We start from the raw sequence: 17,849 nt of genomic DNA, 5'->3' as shown, positions 1-17,849 counted from the left end.
CCGGAACATGCCCCGCACACCCCACAAACCTAGCTGTGATGTGATCTGTCACTCACTGTGTCCAGTTTACTTACAAATAGCTGCTAGGGATTTGAGCCAGAAAACTGGCAACATTTGGCCAGTTCATTCAATGGTCCTCAGCACTTCAGAGATTATCCCTATTGTTTAGTAGCAAATGTCTAGCATCAGAACAGCATTTTAAAGTACTTAAATAAGCAGAAAGTAGAAAATTCTCTGTGGTGTGTGCTTTTTTTGACATCGCTACTGACGAAAGCACCATTGTGATCAGCAGCAGCAGTGAGACAGGTTTTCACCAAAATGTCCAAATTCCTCTTTAAGGGCACATAGCAGCTATTGCATTTTGAGGACTGCTAATACACCCTTTTCTTCCTCCTCCTCAAAATCCATTTTTTATAGTGATTCTCATGTGCTTTTTTCCTCCTCCTTAGCCATAGCCCTACCAACTAGCCATAAGACGCCGTAGAATTATGCCCAACTTCTTAATCTCAGCTTTGCCAAACACCTCTTTACATGAGTTTGTGGCCCATGGTACACCACACAGGCACCATTATTTTTATCGATGAGGCAGCAGAAAGCAGAGGATGAATACAAAGAGCGTGAGAAGAAGGGAGATGATCAGGGTGCTGTTGATGATGCGGAGGAGTGCCAAGATGCTGACAAGAGGGAGAAGGAGGATGGTTGGGGAGATAGTGCCAAATTTACTGTACATAAGATACCCGCAATTGTCAGCTTCCTGTACATTAAGTGCACAAAAAAAACTGTTTTATTCTACTTCATCCACTTCTATGAACAGAGTGAATGGGAATATCAAATACCCTTTCAAAGGAGGCCACAAATTCAGGGTAATTCTGGACAATGGGTGCTTGTGTTTCCTGTAGAGGGTTTTCCCAAGCCAAGGCTTTGTCAAAAAGCAAAGAAATAATGAAGCCTACTTTGCTTCTGTCTATAGGGTACGCCTGGGGCAACATCTCAAAGTATATTCTAACCTAGTTGAGAAACCCTCTGCAGTGAGCTGGATTGCCCCCCAAAATGCTGGGGAAGTGGAGCAGAACCAGTCATAACTTTTACATTAGTAGTATTAGAGGCACCTGCCTGATCAAAGACAGGAGCAGCAGCAGCAGGGATGGCTTGCAACACTGGTTGTACCAGAGCAGCTGGAGCAGGAGGATCCAGATAAGCAGTTTTAATCTGCATCGATTGTAACACTAAAACAAACTGATCCATGTAGTGTTACTGCTTGTCCATTCTGGAGAAAATATTACAACTAGGCGGATTGCCTGCATCTTCTGAATTGATGGACCTTGCGTACTGTTAGAAACCATAAACCAGATGGAAACAAAAAGTGTAGTTAAAATCACACCATTAATAAAATAGCAAAAATATGACACAGCTCGGGAACATAGTCAAAAACTAAAGCCAGGGTTTGGATGCCAGTGCAGGTAATCAGATGAGCTGGGATCAGGAAACCAGTGAGTGAGTGAATAACTTATATAGCGCTACAAATGCGAACTAAATCGCCTCAAGGCGCTTGGCATCCATTTTCCTTCTATTTAGCCTTCAGAAAAGGTGGGTCTTGAGTTTTTCCTGAAGGCCTGGTGATTCTCTTCCGTTCGTAAATGAGATGGTAATGAGTTCCACAGTCGTGGTCCTTGGACTGCAAATCTTCGTTCTCCTTTGCTCTTGTAACGGGCCTTGGGGATTTGTAGTAGATTTTGGTTGACTGATCGGAGAACGCAATTGGGGTTGTGGAATTTTATTTCCCCCCATAGATATTGGGGGGCGATGCCTTGTACACACTTGTGCGTCAGGCAGAGGGCCTTAAATGTGATTTGGTCCTTGACGGGTAGCCAGTGGAGGGACCTCAGGGAGGGGGAAATTATTGATTCCCTGGGTTTTTTGCCTGTTACCAATCGCGCTGCCATGTTCTGGATGACTTGCAGATTGGCAATCTGATATTTTGGGAAACCTAGATACAGACAGTTAGCATAATCGAGCTTGGAGTTTATTAGTATTCCTACTACTGTGGTGTCTTTTTTCGGAATGAAGGGCACAAGTCTTCTTAGTAGACACAAGAGATGGTGAGACCCTCTGATTACTGACCCAATTTGAGCATCCATTGTCATGTCGGTGTCAAAAATTACTCCTAGACTTTTGACTTTGGTGCTGGGGGTAATGGTCTGTCCAAATATCGGCCTGTCTTGACACCGGCGGCCGAGAACTGTCAGGGGAACGGACTGACACGGAGGGGCGGCAATTACCTCACTGAGGGCTCCGGCGGCTCCTGGCTCAGAGGAGATCGATATCTGGCAGATCTGCGGGAGGAAGAGGGGGGAAAAGGGGGCAGTGGGAGGCAGATGGATTAGGCCGCAGCTGCGGTCTGTCCTATGTGGCCAGGCTTAAGTGTAAGCCACTGTGCGGCGTGAACAGGTGAGAGATGTGGCTAAGGTAGGTTATTGTTGGGTAGGGGAGGGCTGGAAAAGGGCTAGGAGAAGGAAGACTGTGTCGGGACCATAGACTGGTACACGTGAAGCAGAGATTAGAGGCTGGATCCTGGGTGCTGAATGCAGGGAAGCTGGGTAAACCTGCCTGCCTGGAGCTATGAGCCACACGTCCTACTGCTAGGAGCCATGCTCCGACCAGTCAGCGTAGTAAGGAGAAAAAACAGGAACAGATATCGGAAGTGAAATCAGCCAGGCCAAGTCACACAGGAACACACTAGGTATCATAGACCACGTAAGGGCACAGAGGGAATGAGAAATAGCCAAAATGGGCTGGCTGCAAGCTGGACTAATGAGGCAGGTGATGGTAACTAGACATGTGCACAGCAACAATTTTCGTTTATTTCTGTTTCGTTTCTGTTCGTTTATCGTGATTCGTAACGAGTCGTAATTTCGTAAGACGTTAGTTATCGTATTCGTACTCTTTAGTATTTTCGTAACACTCTTTTTTCCGTTTCCGTTTTTTTTTTGTTAGTTTATTTTTCGTTGAATCGAGATTCGTATTTTCGTTATGTTTTGTATTCTGCTTCGTTCGTATTTTTTGAATGAATTTATTTGTTTATTCGTTTTTACGTTGGTATATTTTTCGTTTTTTTAGATTCGTATTTACATTATATTTACCATCGTGCCGCATTCGTATTTTCGTAGGAAATAGATCTTCGTTGTTTTATCATCATTCGTATTTTCGTGTCTTGTTTCATTCGATTGTAAAAACGTGCTTTAGTAGATCTTAGTGCATTCGTAATTCAGTTAAAATACATTTTACGTTGATTCAACACACTACTCATTGTAATTTTGTAAATCTAACTTGGCTGCGATAGACTACTTGACGGTCTTACTGATACTGACTGATTATTACTTTCGTAAGATTGTTTTAGTAAATTTGTAATCGGGCCTTAATTCGTTATTTTACGCAATGTGTCAGAATTGCTCCGCTAACGCTGCTAATGTGTGTTGTAAATCATTCGTACTTTCGTAAGTACATCGCAGCAAATCTTAACCATTCGAAAATCTCATACTTTACTTTCGTTTTCGATGCGCGGCTTATAGCCTCCGCCCCTGGACTCCATTTTGAGACGGTGTATGAGTGCGTGGTTTGGCGAGGGAGGAACAGAGAGCAGGGCAGAGGTGGGCTTGTCGAATTTCGACTTGTTTTTGTGTGGTGGTTTCACTGGTTTGCTATCTTTTGGGCAATTAAAATCATGTATAGGAGTGAGAATGGACATGTGAGTGTTGAGACTGAGAGTGAGAATGTTGGTGTTAGTCAGTGTGTTGATGTGAGACTTGTTGGTGTGACTGAGAGTGAAGTGGAGGAGAGGTGTGGAGCAGATGAGATGAGTGTGGTGGAGGAGAGGCATGGAGGGGAGAAGAGGCATGGAGGGAAGAGGAGGCGTGAAGGGGAAGAGAGGAGTGGAGTGGAGGACAGGTGTGGAGGAGAGGAGAGGAGTAGAGTCGAGGAGAGGCATGGAGGGGAGAGTAGGCATGGAGGGAAGAGGAGGCATGGAGAGAAGAGGAGGCATGGAGAGAAGAGGAGGCATGGAGGGGAAGAGAGGAGTGGCGTGGAGGAGAGTAGTGGAGTGGAGGAGAGGAGCGTAGTGGAGGAAAGGCGTGGAGGAGAGAGGAGGCGTGAAAGGGAGGAGAGGAGGGTAGTGGAGGAAAGGCGTGGAGGAGAGAAGAGGCGTGAAAGGGAGGAGAGGAGGGTAGTGGAGGAAAGGCATGGAGGGGAGAGGAGGCGGGGAGGGGAGGATTGGTGTGGAGTGAAGCCGAGGCATGGAAGGGAATGTGGAGGTGTAGTGGAGCGGGAGCATGGCAAAGAAAGGAGACATGTGGCCCCTCCTATGTCAGATAGTGCGGACTCAGATGTGCAGCAGAACAAGCGAACCAAGAGACAGAAATCAAGGGGACCCATATATACCAAAGAGGAGAATGCTGCATTGGTTGCTGCAGTATCAAAAGAAAAAGTGACACTCTTCTGCCAATCCGTGCCAGCATCTGAGAAGTCAGCAGCCTGGGAACGAGTCCGGGACTCCGTGAATGCGGTCTCCAAGTTTCACAGGCCCACCAATGGCGTCAGACACAGGTAATTAATATTAAAATATTCTTTCACTCTTGTGTAAAAAATACACAGTTTTGTAGTCAATAACAAAAAAGTAACAGTTCAACGTAACCAAAAAATTTATTTGTCACAGCCACATGCTGAACAGTATACATATAACCATCACAATGTGAAAAGAAATGTGGTTTTCAAAAAACATTAATCTAAGTATTTGTTTTTTTATTAATGTAATTGTAATGTTTATGTACATTTGCAGGTTCTATGATTGTCGGGCAACGGTTACAAAGAAGATGCAGAGGCTTCGACTAGGACAAAACCGAGGAAAGCCTATCAAGTTGCGAGAGTGGGAGGCGGAGCTAAGAGATGTCCTTCTGGCAGAGGATGTCCCTGGATTCAGCAGCAGGGGTCAAAATCATAGAGCTGGTGGTGAGGAAAATTAAATATATCATTATAATTTATATATATTGCAGTTATAATATATTTGTAAAGCTATCTTATTGTTTATGATGACTACACATGTATGACTTTTATTTTTATTTTTTTACATTCATGTTTTCCAGATCAAGAAACATCATCCTTGGAAGGATCAGCTCCAACTCCAAGTACATCCTATCAACAACATTCTGGTGGTGAGTACCCAACACAAAGGATATCTAATGAACTGCTATTTACTACTTGGACCAAGTCACTGTGCCATGCAGACCGTCACAGTTGAGACAATTAGGTGCCGTTTCTGTCTCCCTGGCTACTCAGCTTTCACTATCACAGTCGAGAGCAGAAGGCTCGTTATGCACAGTGAGCCGAAAAAATAGCAATGCAAAATAGTGGGCAGCAATAGAGCAGCTGAAGAGAACTTTTTAAAATTAACCAGCAGGTGATTGGTTGGTTGCTATGCGGCCCTAACAAACAACATTATGCTGGATAACTTCAGCAACTTCTGCTCCACCCACTATAGTATTTATTGTGTCTACGGTTCTGTGTGCCCAAGCAAGGTAGCAAGGTCAGAGCTGTGGATGCTGAATTGTGACGGGGGCAGAGCTGCGTGGGGCTGTTAGGTGAAGGTGGGTCAAGTTGCAGGGTGGGACAGAGAACACAGCTGTTCACATGTGCTGTGAAGGTGGGTGAAATTTACCACTGTGAAGGGGGTTCAGATCAGAACATAATTGTGAAGGGGAAACTGTCATGTGAAGGTTCTGATCAGGTTCTGAAGGTTCTGAAGGTTACATCAGCTTCTGAGGAAGCTGATGTAAGAAATGTGATTTTTAAATCAAAAGGTGGGTATAGTAGTAGTATGTATGCACCCTTCCAAATTCAAACTTGCCTGCTTTCATTTTGTGACTAGATTTTGAGGGATGCCGAGAAAGGGGTGAGAGCTCCGCCAACAGCATAGTTTGAAAGGGAGTCCTTCTCTCATCGATCACAGGGGGGGAAGAGAGAGGAGAACACATCGATAACAGCTTTGATTTGACATTGCCGTGTTCCCCGCCGCTTGCTGCCACATACATCCCCTCCTCCGGGACTTTTATCCTGTCCAATCCCAGGACGGGCGATCTGTAAATTAAAGTTTCCTGGCCATGGGGCAGGGCTGTTTAGTAGCGGGAAAACATCAATTGAAATGAAAGCGTTTATCGCTCTTTACCTGCAGCACATGTAGGCTGCATGGTGGGCACAGGGTGCATTGGTGGGCACAGGCTACATAGGTGGGCACAGGCAGGCTTCATTGGTGGTTTTGGATAAAGTTGGTGTTAATATTTTTTTTTAATATTTTATTCTGCATAAAACAATTTTGTGTCATTTAATGAGATAATTTATGAGGGCGTGTTTAGGGGTTGAATTAGGGGTGGGGCAAGCTAAGGGTTGGGTGTGGCAACTAACTGTTGGCTAGTAACCCTTGAGGCCTGGCTAGTAGCTAATTTAGCCCTGGTACTATGTATATGGGGGTTGTAGTAAATGATATGTAGATACTTGATAGCATATTTTACATATATTTTGTTAATCTTAAAAATTGCCAGAAATGTAACATCTGTTTTAACACATCAGCAACTTCTGATTATATTTTACATTTCCTCAGTCCATTTTTGGTTGAATATTTGATTTCATAGTAGAAAATATTGTAGTTATACGACATATCTCAGGCAAAAATTGTAAATACAGCTGTTGACTTTTTCATGAACATTACCTTGACTCTTCACTCTTTCTTCCGTCTTTAACAGAAAGCTGCATTCAAGACCCTCCAGCATCGGCTTCTGGCAGGACCATTGCTCCTCCTCAGGGTAAGTGCATGATCTGGGAAGAAACAGGACACAGCACTAACTCCATTATCATCATGTACCCTATTTACACATAGGCATTTTCATGTAATACACCTAAAAGTTCAATTTAAAAATTCGTACAAAAATGACACCTCATACCTTTAGAACGTGACTGTGAAAGGGACACTGTGATTTGAAGGGGGATTGATATATCAAGGAGGACTGCGCAAACTGTGGAAATAAATGAGAGTGGCTGTGATGTCAGAGATTCATTCCTATCACAAAGATTTTTTGCTGAACTCCACCGTGTTGAAATTTTTTTTCTGCCTTTGGTTCTTTTAATGATTTTGAATTTAGTAGCCCTTATTGAAAGGTGTTCAACAGCTCTTTTGCGCTTTTTTTTTAAACTACCGTTAAGCCTATAATATCTATACATAATATCTCTATAACCTGTATGGTTTAGAAGATATTCGCCCTGCAAACCTAGCACGGCACACTAAATTACTTACAAGGTTATTAGCTCATAATGAGCTAGTATGCTGTGCATACTAGCTCATTATGCCTTTGCTTTACAGGTATTTTTTTATCTTTTAGTGGGTATAAAAGCGCTACAAAGGTTTTTGCAGTAGGATATCAAAAATACTACGATAATAAATTTAGAAGACATATGCCCTTTTTACCTGCAACCTACTGGGACCCTTTAAGAACTTTATCTTCAACATTATCTTCACTCTTTCTTCCGTCTTTAACAGAAAGCTGCATTCAAGACCATACAGCATCGGCTTCTGGCAGGACCATTGCTCCTCCTCAGGGTAAGTGCATGATCTGGGAAGAAACAGGACACAGCACTAACTCCATTATCATCATGTACCCTATTTACACATAGGCATTTTCATGTAATACACCTAAAAGTTCAATTTAAAAATTCGTACAAAAATGACACCTCATACCTTTAGAACGTGACTGTGAAAGGGACACTGTGATTTGAAGGGGGATTGATATATCAAGGAGGACTGTGCAAACTGTGGAAATAAATGAGAGTGGCTGTGATGTCAGAGATTCATTCCTATCACAAAGATTTTTTGCTGAACTCCACCGTGTTGAAATTTTTTTTCTGCCTTTGGTTCTTTTAATGATTTTGAATTTAGTAGCCCTTATTGAAAGGTGTTCAACAGCTCTTTTGCGCTTTTTTTTAAACTACCGTTAAGCCTATAATATCTATACATAATATCTCTACAACCTGTATGGTTTAGAAGATATTCGCCCTGCAAACCTAGCACGGCACACTAAATTACTTACAAGGTTATTAGCTCATAATGAGCTAGTATGCTGTGCATACTAGCTCATTATGCCTTTGCTTTACAGGTATTTTTTTATCTTTTAGTGGGTATAAAAGCGCTACAAAGGTTTTTGCAGTAGGATATCAAAAATACTACGATAATAAATTTAGAAGACATATGCCCTTTTTACCTGCAACCTACTGGGACCCTTTAAGAACTTTATCTTCAACATTATCTTCACTCTTTCTTCCGTCTTTAACAGAAAGCTTTTCAGGAGTTAAATGTGCGTGTCATATGCTGATAAATATGTTATCTAATAAAGAAAAAAGATTTTCTGTTTAAGGCATTTTCTGTTTCTGCAATTTTTATATTGTATTTATTTACTTCTATAAAGGTTATTTTATTAAATAACCTTTTAAATTTTTTTAACTTTAGGATATAAATGCAATGTGTAGATTTACCTAAATAAGTTTAAATTGATTTTTTGTTTTCTCTCAATCATTAATACAACTTATCCCCCCTCCCCAACTCAATCTTTCATTTGCTCCATTATTCAATATTACTACTACATAAAAGTCTAATCTGAATAAATTCATTACTATGAACGCTTTCATCATTCATCAAACTTTGCCTATCTTATCTATTTCAGATCAGCAATACCACCCTGAGAGGAGAGTACAGTGCAGCCCGCACTCTCCTGTTCTTCTTTTGGAGAGGCTGGAGATTCAGCCAGAGATTACCCCTATCATTCCCCAGACTCCTGATTTCTCCCCCGGCCCAGAGGAGGAGCACAGAGGACAAGGTTCATTCATTCAGCCACCCCATGCCCTGATGCCACCTACTGCTGTACCGCCTTTCCCAACTGTGCAGGAGATCATTCTGAGGGAGCTTATAGAATTAAGGTGTGACAACCGAAAACTACAACGAAAGGTCAAAAGGCTTACCCGGCTTACCCATCAGTTGAGCAGGCAGCAAACTGAGAGTTTTGAAATAATTTTGGCCCGGGCAAGCCAACAACACAATTAGGCATTGGACAGAGTATATTTTGTTTACTTGAAGATATTTCCAGACACATTGCTCCAATGCCTGGGAGCTACGATGAACATATAACCAACAAAGACGTTTTGAAAAATGAAGGCTAGACCTTCCTCTGCCCATCTCATCGCAAATTATTATGCAGAATCGATCTTTTTACTGTTCCTTGATTTTGGTAGAAACGTTTTCTTATGCTGCCAAGTTACACCTACCCAGCATGTGTGTTTGTAATTTCTATGAAAATATTTTTTTTTTTGTGAATATAAAACTATTTTTGGTCTAATATTATTATTATTATTATTATTTATTTATATACATCATCACATTATCTGCTAAATTATTATGTATTCATTTCCCACACACAATAGTATTTTATTCCGAACTTCAAACTCTAAGGGCCAGATTCACAGAGTAGATACGACGGCGTATCTGCTGATTCGCCGTTGTATCTGTTGTTCTATCTATGCTATAGATAGCCATAAGATCCGACAGCTGTAATTGTTTTACACTGTCGGATCTTAAGATGCAATACCGCGGCCGCCGCTGGGGGGGAGTTTGCGTCGTAAACCAGCGCCGGGTATGCAAATTAGGAGTTACGGCGATCGACGGCGGTTTTTCGCGTTACATAGTTACATAGTTACATAGTTAGTCAGGTTGAAAAAAGACACAAGTCCATCCAGTTCAACCACAAAAAATAAAAAAACAAAAATAAAAAACACAGTAAAATCCTATACACCCAACTCCATTCCCACAGTTTCACGTCGCAAAGTTAGTCTTTTTTTTTTGGTGCCCTAACTTTAGTCAGCAAGCGTATTGCTGTCTAAAAGTATGGCCGTCGTTCCCGAGTTGAAATTTTAAAAATAACGTCGTTTGCGTAAGCCGTCCAGTAATACGGAATTACGCTACGCGCGTCGCCGTTCGAAAAAATGACGTCACGGCGCGCAATGCACGACGGGAGTTCGGAAACGGAGCATGCGCGGTAGGTCCGGCGCGGGAGCGCGCCTAATTTAAATGGCACACGCCCATTTAAATTGTCCCGCCTTGCGCCGGAGGCCGCCGGCGTAGGTTTGCATCGCAAGTGCAAGTACTTGCGATGAAAAATTGCGGCGGTGTAACGTATCTATGATACGTTACGCCGCCGCTCTTCTATGTGAATCTGGCCCACACAGTCTACCTTAAACTATTCATTTATATTTTAATGTTTCCCCACTGTTAGTGGACACTGGACAGTAAAACAACACAGGAAGCAGGGGGGGGGGATACTAACAGCAGTGGGAGTGTGGATACTGGAATAAGATAGCCAGGGTGAAAAATTATAGACCGAGGGGCTAGGGAGGTAGCGGAGGACAATATAAGTAGACATTAGGGAAAAACATGTATCCCACTATCACATCTTGTAAAGACACGTGGAGGCATTTTGCAATTTTGTATCTTCAAATGGTATGCAGCAGAGCTGAGTTAGGCAGAGAATGTACCCGATCGGCAGGGATGGACTGGGACAAAAATTTGGCCCTGGACTTCATCCAGACTGGCCCACTTTGACAGGACAACTCCCGCACCCCCCCCCCGGCCACCCAAGCCCCCTCTCCCCCTTCACTAGCCCCTAGCCGTTCTACTTTATTAGAGTAGAACGGCTGGTACTGGTACTCTTATAGGCAGTACCACTGGGGAAGCTAGACATTATTTCACCCGGGGCAAAGAATCAGTTTGGTGCCCCCCCCCTTATGGGACAAGATTAGGCAGAAGTGAGAAACTCCCAGGCCATAGCTGTTAAATCAGCTGTCCGTCCCCTCCCCCATGCTCCTCTGTCGTCCCCCCTTGCTCCTCTGGTCCTCCCTCTGCTTCTTTGTTCCCCCCCAGGTGAGCGCTGTGGGTAGGGAGAGACAGAGGAGCTGAGGGGGGCGGCGGTCTGCTGTCACTGAAGCCGGCCCACTGAGCCATCGGTCCACCGGGAAACTCCCTGTAGTCCCAATGGCCAGTCCATCCCTGCCGATCGGTAAACTAATGAGAAAATATCTGCTTTCGCTGCAATGGAATTTTAATCACTATTCCAAAAGATAATACAGTTCCCAGTCTCCCTGTTCTTACCTTGCATGGAGCTGAGCAGCATTCAGATCCCTGGTGGTCAGAATGGAATCAAAATACCAGGGCCAAGATAAAGCATGAGTTTAGATTTGTAGCTCTGGGAAGTGTGGAGGTGATACACTGACAATGGCATAGAAGAAATTATTTCGATGTCAAAAAACCTAAAATAAGTAACACAACTGTATTCCATATATACATCAAAATAACATTTTTGCACATTATGCATTCCATGACACACACCAATATACTTACTCACACCCACTTAAAATATACATATACACAGTGACACACACTGACCCATAAAGACGACACACACTTTAACTGACAGACACACTGGCCAATAAATGAAGTGCCTTGTAAACAAAGCCAGACTGACCCAGACACTTAATCACAGAAAAACACAGACATACTCACATTGACCCTTAAACACACAGACTAACCCCATACTCACTCACACACAATGACAAATAAATGTGATTTATTTAAAAAAAAAAGTCATACAAGTATATCATTATAACATCCTAAGTGGGGTTTACTCTTAGTCTTAATACTTACTATGAAGTGCTGAAAAAACCTCATGTGTTTTTCTATTTGCTTCCTCCTCATCCACATCCAGGTCCAATGTTAGGCATGCATGTGAGACATGACGTCAGTAAATTGCAACTGCAAAAAAAGAGAGAGGGATATAAATTAGAAGAAATAATTAATGGAATGATGGAAGGTGAGTAGGGGAAAATTGATAAGCCACTCACGTGTTTAAGGGTGCCACAGGCAACATACTTAACCAGGATTAAATCCATAGTGTGGTGAGATGTCTTCCAAACGTGAACTGTAATATTTCTTCTTTGAGGGCAGGTGGCAGCAGTCTGCACTGCAGCAAGAGCACAGTAGGAGGAGAGCCCCAGTGTTTGTGGGAGTATTGCGAGCCGTGGAATTGTGGAGTAGGTTTCTTTATGGAATGGTAGCTTTTTTTTTTTGTGGCTTAATTTCAGAGCCAAGGAGTCAAAACATTACTCCAAAAACGAATGAAAAATAAACAAACTAACCCCAGCTTGGGTTGATAACATTCTTGCAAACGGTGGTAGTAGATATTGGATTTGTGAATGTAAACAAAAACTATTATTATTTATTAATTATTATTATTATTATTATTATTATTATTATTATTATTATTATTACCCTTATGCATAGATCTACTTCAATTCAAACGTTTGCAAGTTGTAAGATGTGATGGGAAATAATAAAATCAACAAAAACAAACATAGTGCATGTCAGGATTCAAAATAGATATATCAACAGAAATGAATAAATATATAGTACTTTTAGCTACCTGGAAGACTATATTAATGCTTACCTGTATGTAGGTGCTTGAAATACCTCCATTCATGGTTTAGGGGATAATTTAGAACGATCGTGCATTTTCTTAAGGTGGTCATGCCAGGACTGGCAGACCTGCGTGCATAGCATAGAAGCTGATTATGTAATACTCACCTGCGATCAAAGCCCCCGCTGCAGTGGCCGACACATCATCGGGCAGCAGCATGTAGGCCCGGAGTTACTTCCGGGTTTTGCGCTGTGATTGCCCAGAGACGCTAAACCTGCACGTTTAACAGCGGGATTACATGTCGCCAGCCGTTGTGTCGGCCACCGCAGCGAGGTTTTCGCCGATCAGTGGTATTACATAATGAGCTAGTATGCTATGCATACTAGCTCATTATGATATAGTATGCAGGTATTTGCCTTTGTCTTGCACGTATTTTATTTTTGTATTTTATTTAAAGTGGGCTTGCAACCACATTATTAAATATTTGTATTTCAAAAGCTAAAATCTCAAAGTTAGAGATTGAGAGCCTAACAAGCTAGGATCACCCTTACAGTATAAACTCTTTTTTCATGTTTACAACCTCTGAATTATTTGGGGGGGGGGCCTGGGGTCAGGAAATTATAAAAAAAAATAGTAAATAAAATGTTGAGGTAATCAATGTTGCCCACCCAACAAAAAATAAATCTTTGAATTATATAGACTGTGGCTGATCACAGCTTCTCATGCTTGCTGTATCTATATTGTGATTGATACTTTATCGTATATTGTATTCATGTAACATTACTTTTGGTACATACAGTATATCATGACATGCACTATATTTGGTTTTGTTGTATTTATTTTTTGGCATCGCCATCTATACTTGGAACAGGTAAATTATTAACAATATCTTTATCGATTTGATAAACATAAGAACTTAAGAAGTAGTATAATTAGAATTATTCTGTTGTAAAGCTTAGTTCTGGGTAGCCCAGCTTTGGAAGATTGACTTTCAGAAATGCCATCTGCTCCATCAGCTGTGGGGCCAGCTGGGACCTCTGTGGGCACAGAATATTTCCTGTGATAGAAAATACACGCTCACTTTGCACAGAGGTCGGGGGGCAAGAAAGTAGCTCTTGTGCCACCACAGAAAGAGCAGGCCAAATACCCCTTTTCTCATCCCAATACTCTAATGGATCTGTAGTGGAGGCCAAATGGGGTTCAGACAAGTATAATTTAACATGATCTGACACAATGCTTCTTTTCATGGTGGGCATTTTTGTGGGTCCAACTAAAGTATGTAATGCCAAACTCCAAACGTCAGGTCTTCTAGTGGAATGCTCAGCAGTGGTTGTACTAATAACAGTAGGTGATGGTGGCACAATGTCACTATCAGGCTCCTCCTGATCTTCTTCCTCTTCACCCTCTGCCGGCCTAAACAATTTTCGGTGACTGTCAAACACCCTCTGAATTAATAGATCCCTATAGGTGGTAAGGGAACTCTGAATTATTGCCATTTTTCCTTTAATGCGTGGATCGCACATAGAGGCAAGCATTAGCTCAGGGCATGCCTCTATGAGCTCGTTCATCCTTCTATTCAATTGTCCCCTCAGTCTCTTTATAATTGCAGCTACATCTTGAACTATGCCGCCAGGCAAGGGCTCGCTTTTGTTTAGAAAGCCATCCATCTTAGTGATAAGATAGATGTAGAGAGGGATTACTTGAGCCAGACTTGCATTCTCTAGGCTCAATTTTTCTGTTACATCTCGGAAGTGGCTAAGCACAGCCACCACCTGACTAATTATTTTCCACTCCTCCCTGCTTATTGGCCTTGCTACACCAATAACATGTTCATTTGACATGGCGTGTATTGGCTTTTGCTGTTCCATGATACGTTCGAGCATCTCCAAAGTGGAGTTCCAACGGGTGGCTACATCTACCTTCAAGCGGTGCTGTGGAACGCAAGCCTTACTCTGCTCAAGTCTGAGTATGTGACTGTCTTTCACACTACGATGAAAATGGGCTGCTATTTTTCTACAACTGTCTAAGATAGCAGACAATTTTGATGTTTCACTTTCATCGTCCAAAGCAGACTTCACAACGAGATGCAGGGCGTGTGCAGAGCAACGAATGCCAACAAATCTGCCATCTCGCACTGCCTTGAGCATGTTTGCTGCAGCATCAGTGACTATAAAGCCCATCTTTGCCCGTGTGCCTGACTCCTCCCCAAGCCACTGCGCCACCATTTTCTGAAGTGCACGTAAAATATTTACAGCAGTGTGCTGGTCGTCCATGACTTCAGCATGCAACAAGAATGTGCGTTGCCCATGCTCAGGAGGTTCTGCTGCCTTAGCACCTGTGCTTCTCATTCCTGCTTTTGGTTTGTTTGGTTGTGACTCCTTGGGCTGCCACCAGTGAGCCGTCAATGACAAAAAGGCATGTTGCCCACTGGGAGCGCTCCACAAGTCTGTAGTAAAATGGACAGACTGGCCAGCTGCTCTGCCCAGCTCCTCTTTCAGTAATCCAACACAGGAATTATATAAAGAGGGTACAATTTTCCTACTAAAGGTAGTACGGCAGGGGAGAACATAGTGAGGTGCAACCACCTTCATGAGGTTTTTAAATGTATGTCCTTCAACTATATTAAAGGGTGCTCCCCCAACTGCTATAAGTTCCCCTATCAGACGGGTGATTTTAAGGGACTGTTGACGAGACATACCCCTTGATTGGAAACTGGGAAATTGTTGCAGCGTGGGCTGCTGTAAAGGAATGGGGCGACATGTGTCAACTACACAAGAAGTCCCTTCATCTTCCTGCCCCTTGTTGAGCCTTTTGGGGTTAATGGCAGCAGTAGTGTTGCTGCTTCCTCTCTTTTTACTAGGTGGAGCTGCAACTCCACTTTCTTCTCTCAGCAGCACCGGTGTATGGTGTGCACGGAAATGGTAATTCATCCCGGCATTGGTTAAATGGGCTATGTCTCTCCCACGGCTCACTTCCCTGCCACATAATTTGCATTTCACCATGCGCCCGTCACCAACAGTAACAAAATGTTCCCATATTTTTGATCTGCGGTTCCCAGTGGCCGGTGAGGATTGTTTTACAATTGCCTCTGGCTGATGGGTATGTGCAGCTTCCGTGTCTTTGGAGGAATTTGGTGGACTAACAATGGTGGCAGTTGCACTACTTGGATATGAAAGACATTTAGGCAAAACAACTAAGCCTGAAGAGGTTTGTAATGGTGCAGGCAATTTTTTTTTTTGAAGGTGAGGAGTCGGGAAATAACAGAGGGGACTCAGGGGCAGAGGAGTAAGGACTCATAGATATAATATCCTCATGAATTTGGTTTACAAGTTGTGCATTATCCTCTATATTAAAATCTAAATCAATTCCTTCAAGGTCAAGGCCTTCAAGGGTCAGACTCTCAGGTAATTCTACTTTAGCAGCATCCTGTTCTGCCAGGTACCTACTTGGATTAGGATTAGATACTGAACTATGAGAATGAAAAAAGATGCTGCTATTATCTGTTTCCAATATATTGTGTGCTGTTTTTACATCTGGAGGCTGAGCAATTTGCTCCTCCTCAAGCTGTAAAATTTCAAGTTTTGGCTGCCTAAAATTATGGACACTAGCAACAACCTTTGCAGGAACTGCCCGTGACCGGCATGTCTTGTAAAAAACATCTGGGGTTACAGTTGGCCTATATTCAGAAGTTGTTGTTGCTGTGTCACACTCAACTTTTTCCTCTGTTGCTTTCCTCATGGTGAGAATGTGAGAATAAGTGGGAAAAGTACAAATTTTTTTTATATTAGAAATATTATTATTGTGTTTTTTTTCAGAAAAAAATACAAATGATAATGTATTCTGAAAAATAAAGGGATTGAGGACGGAGTATGATTGTTGATTTATCAGGCCTTACACAATTGGTCAGGATTAAAATGCAACAAAGCTCTACTAATCAACTTCTACCACCACCATTTATATCTTAGTAGAGTACTGGCTGCTGCCTGGGCTGGCCTAGTACTAGACTATAATGGCACTGGTGGCTATGCTAAAGTAAAAAAAATATATAGGCAAGATAATAAAACACAGTCCTACACTGTCTCACAAAAGGGAAAAAATAACTGCAGAAAATATGAGAAAAAATGAATAGTAATCAGTGAGCACTGCATAATAAGTATAAATGTATAATTTCTAAGTGTCACCAATGAGTGAGTCACTGAGTCACAAATCCAACACCACACACACCCTGTCTAGAATGCAGTCTGACGTAGGAGAAAACTAAAATATGTCAGAGATATTTACAATTACAAATCTAGGAATGAGAATCTAGAGTATGCTTAAGAAGTTCTCTATAACAACTACAAATTAGCTCTAAGATCCACAAAACCGGTGCAACCTACCCAAAGACACCCTATCTGGACTCTGGATGGAATGAAATGCAGTCTAGCCTAGAAAAAGACACAAGGTCAAGGAGCCACTAGATAATGAGAAAGAAGCTCATTGGGGGAAGGAACAAACCTCTTCAGGGGAAGGGACAGGGCTGAGTGGCTATTGGTCAATGTCCAGAAGTATTTTAGGAGAAACGAAACTGAAATTACCTTATTTATTAAAATTCGTTGTTTTCATTTACGTTTTACGAAGATTCGTAAGTTATTTTTCGTTAGATTCGATTTTCGTATTTTATTCTTTGTTCGGCATTTTAGTTGTTTTCATTTCGTTATTCGACTATTAGTAATAGTAAGTTTGCATTTTCGTTTATTTTTTCGTAATTATGATTTTATGGGGGGTGTTCGGTGTTTTCGTTAATTCTGTGTTTTCGTTCATTTTTTCTTTCGTTGTTTCTGCTTTTTTACATTTAACAGTTTCGTATATTCGTTGTTTTCCATATTCGTTAACTAGGGAAATATCGTTATTCGTTATAATTTTAGCTAAGCCGTTCGTTCATTCGTTGGTTACCGAATCAACGAAAATAACGAAAAATAACGGAAAACGTATTCGTAACTTAAAAAACTGCACATGTCTAATGGTAACCAGGTGGATCACTGTGGAAAGGAGTGGCTGGTAATTAACCTACAGCTGAGTAGCCTCTGTGCACTGAAAGAAAAAAGCTGTCCTTGCAGCCTTCTTTACATGGTCCATACTATACATATCTTAAGAGCCAGGTTTGGGGACCATCAGAGATTAATTGAGGATTGCGATGTGTACCATAGTTCCTCTTGACACTTCAGGCTCCACCATGGATGGTCTACCAATGGACTCCGAGTCTGGGTTATAGAGCATATTCCAGGTGGCATCCCTTTATCTGAGAGTAGAGATGGG

General features: G+C 42.1%; 1 protein-coding gene and 1 long non-coding RNA gene across 6 annotated transcripts; one reads left to right on the top strand and one right to left on the bottom strand.

Moving 5' to 3' along the window:
* Positions 1 to 4,212: 4,212 nt before the first annotated feature.
* Positions 4,213 to 9,425, top strand: LOC120913747. The gene is made up of 5 exons (XM_040323937.1): positions 4,213 to 4,599; positions 4,832 to 5,001; positions 5,136 to 5,204; positions 6,789 to 6,848; positions 8,757 to 9,425. Exons 1-5 carry the CDS (start codon positions 4,358 to 4,360, stop codon positions 9,131 to 9,133), a joined length of 918 nt encoding a protein of 305 aa, XP_040179871.1. The 5' UTR covers positions 4,213 to 4,357; the 3' UTR covers positions 9,134 to 9,425.
* Positions 4,671 to 12,364, bottom strand: LOC120913748. 5 transcript variants are annotated; one of them, XR_005743565.1, is made up of 7 exons: positions 11,980 to 12,362; positions 11,783 to 11,890; positions 11,231 to 11,388; positions 8,298 to 8,420; positions 6,987 to 7,058; positions 6,755 to 6,861; positions 4,671 to 4,995 (listed from the first exon to the last, which is right to left on the bottom strand). It is a non-coding gene; the product is annotated as an uncharacterized LOC120913748 (long non-coding RNA). The 5 variants fall into 5 exon arrangements; XR_005743566.1 differs by lacking the exon at positions 6,987 to 7,058 and adding an exon at positions 7,778 to 7,849 and having other exon boundaries at positions 11,783 to 12,364; XR_005743564.1 differs by having other exon boundaries at positions 11,783 to 12,362.
* Between the last annotated feature and the right edge of the window lie 5,485 nt (positions 12,365 to 17,849).

This window comes from Rana temporaria, chromosome 9 (assembly GCF_905171775.1).
Source record: "Rana temporaria chromosome 9, aRanTem1.1, whole genome shotgun sequence".
NCBI classification, from domain to species: Eukaryota; Metazoa; Chordata; class Amphibia; order Anura; family Ranidae; genus Rana; species Rana temporaria.
This window is presented reverse-complemented; position numbering and strand designations above follow the sequence as displayed.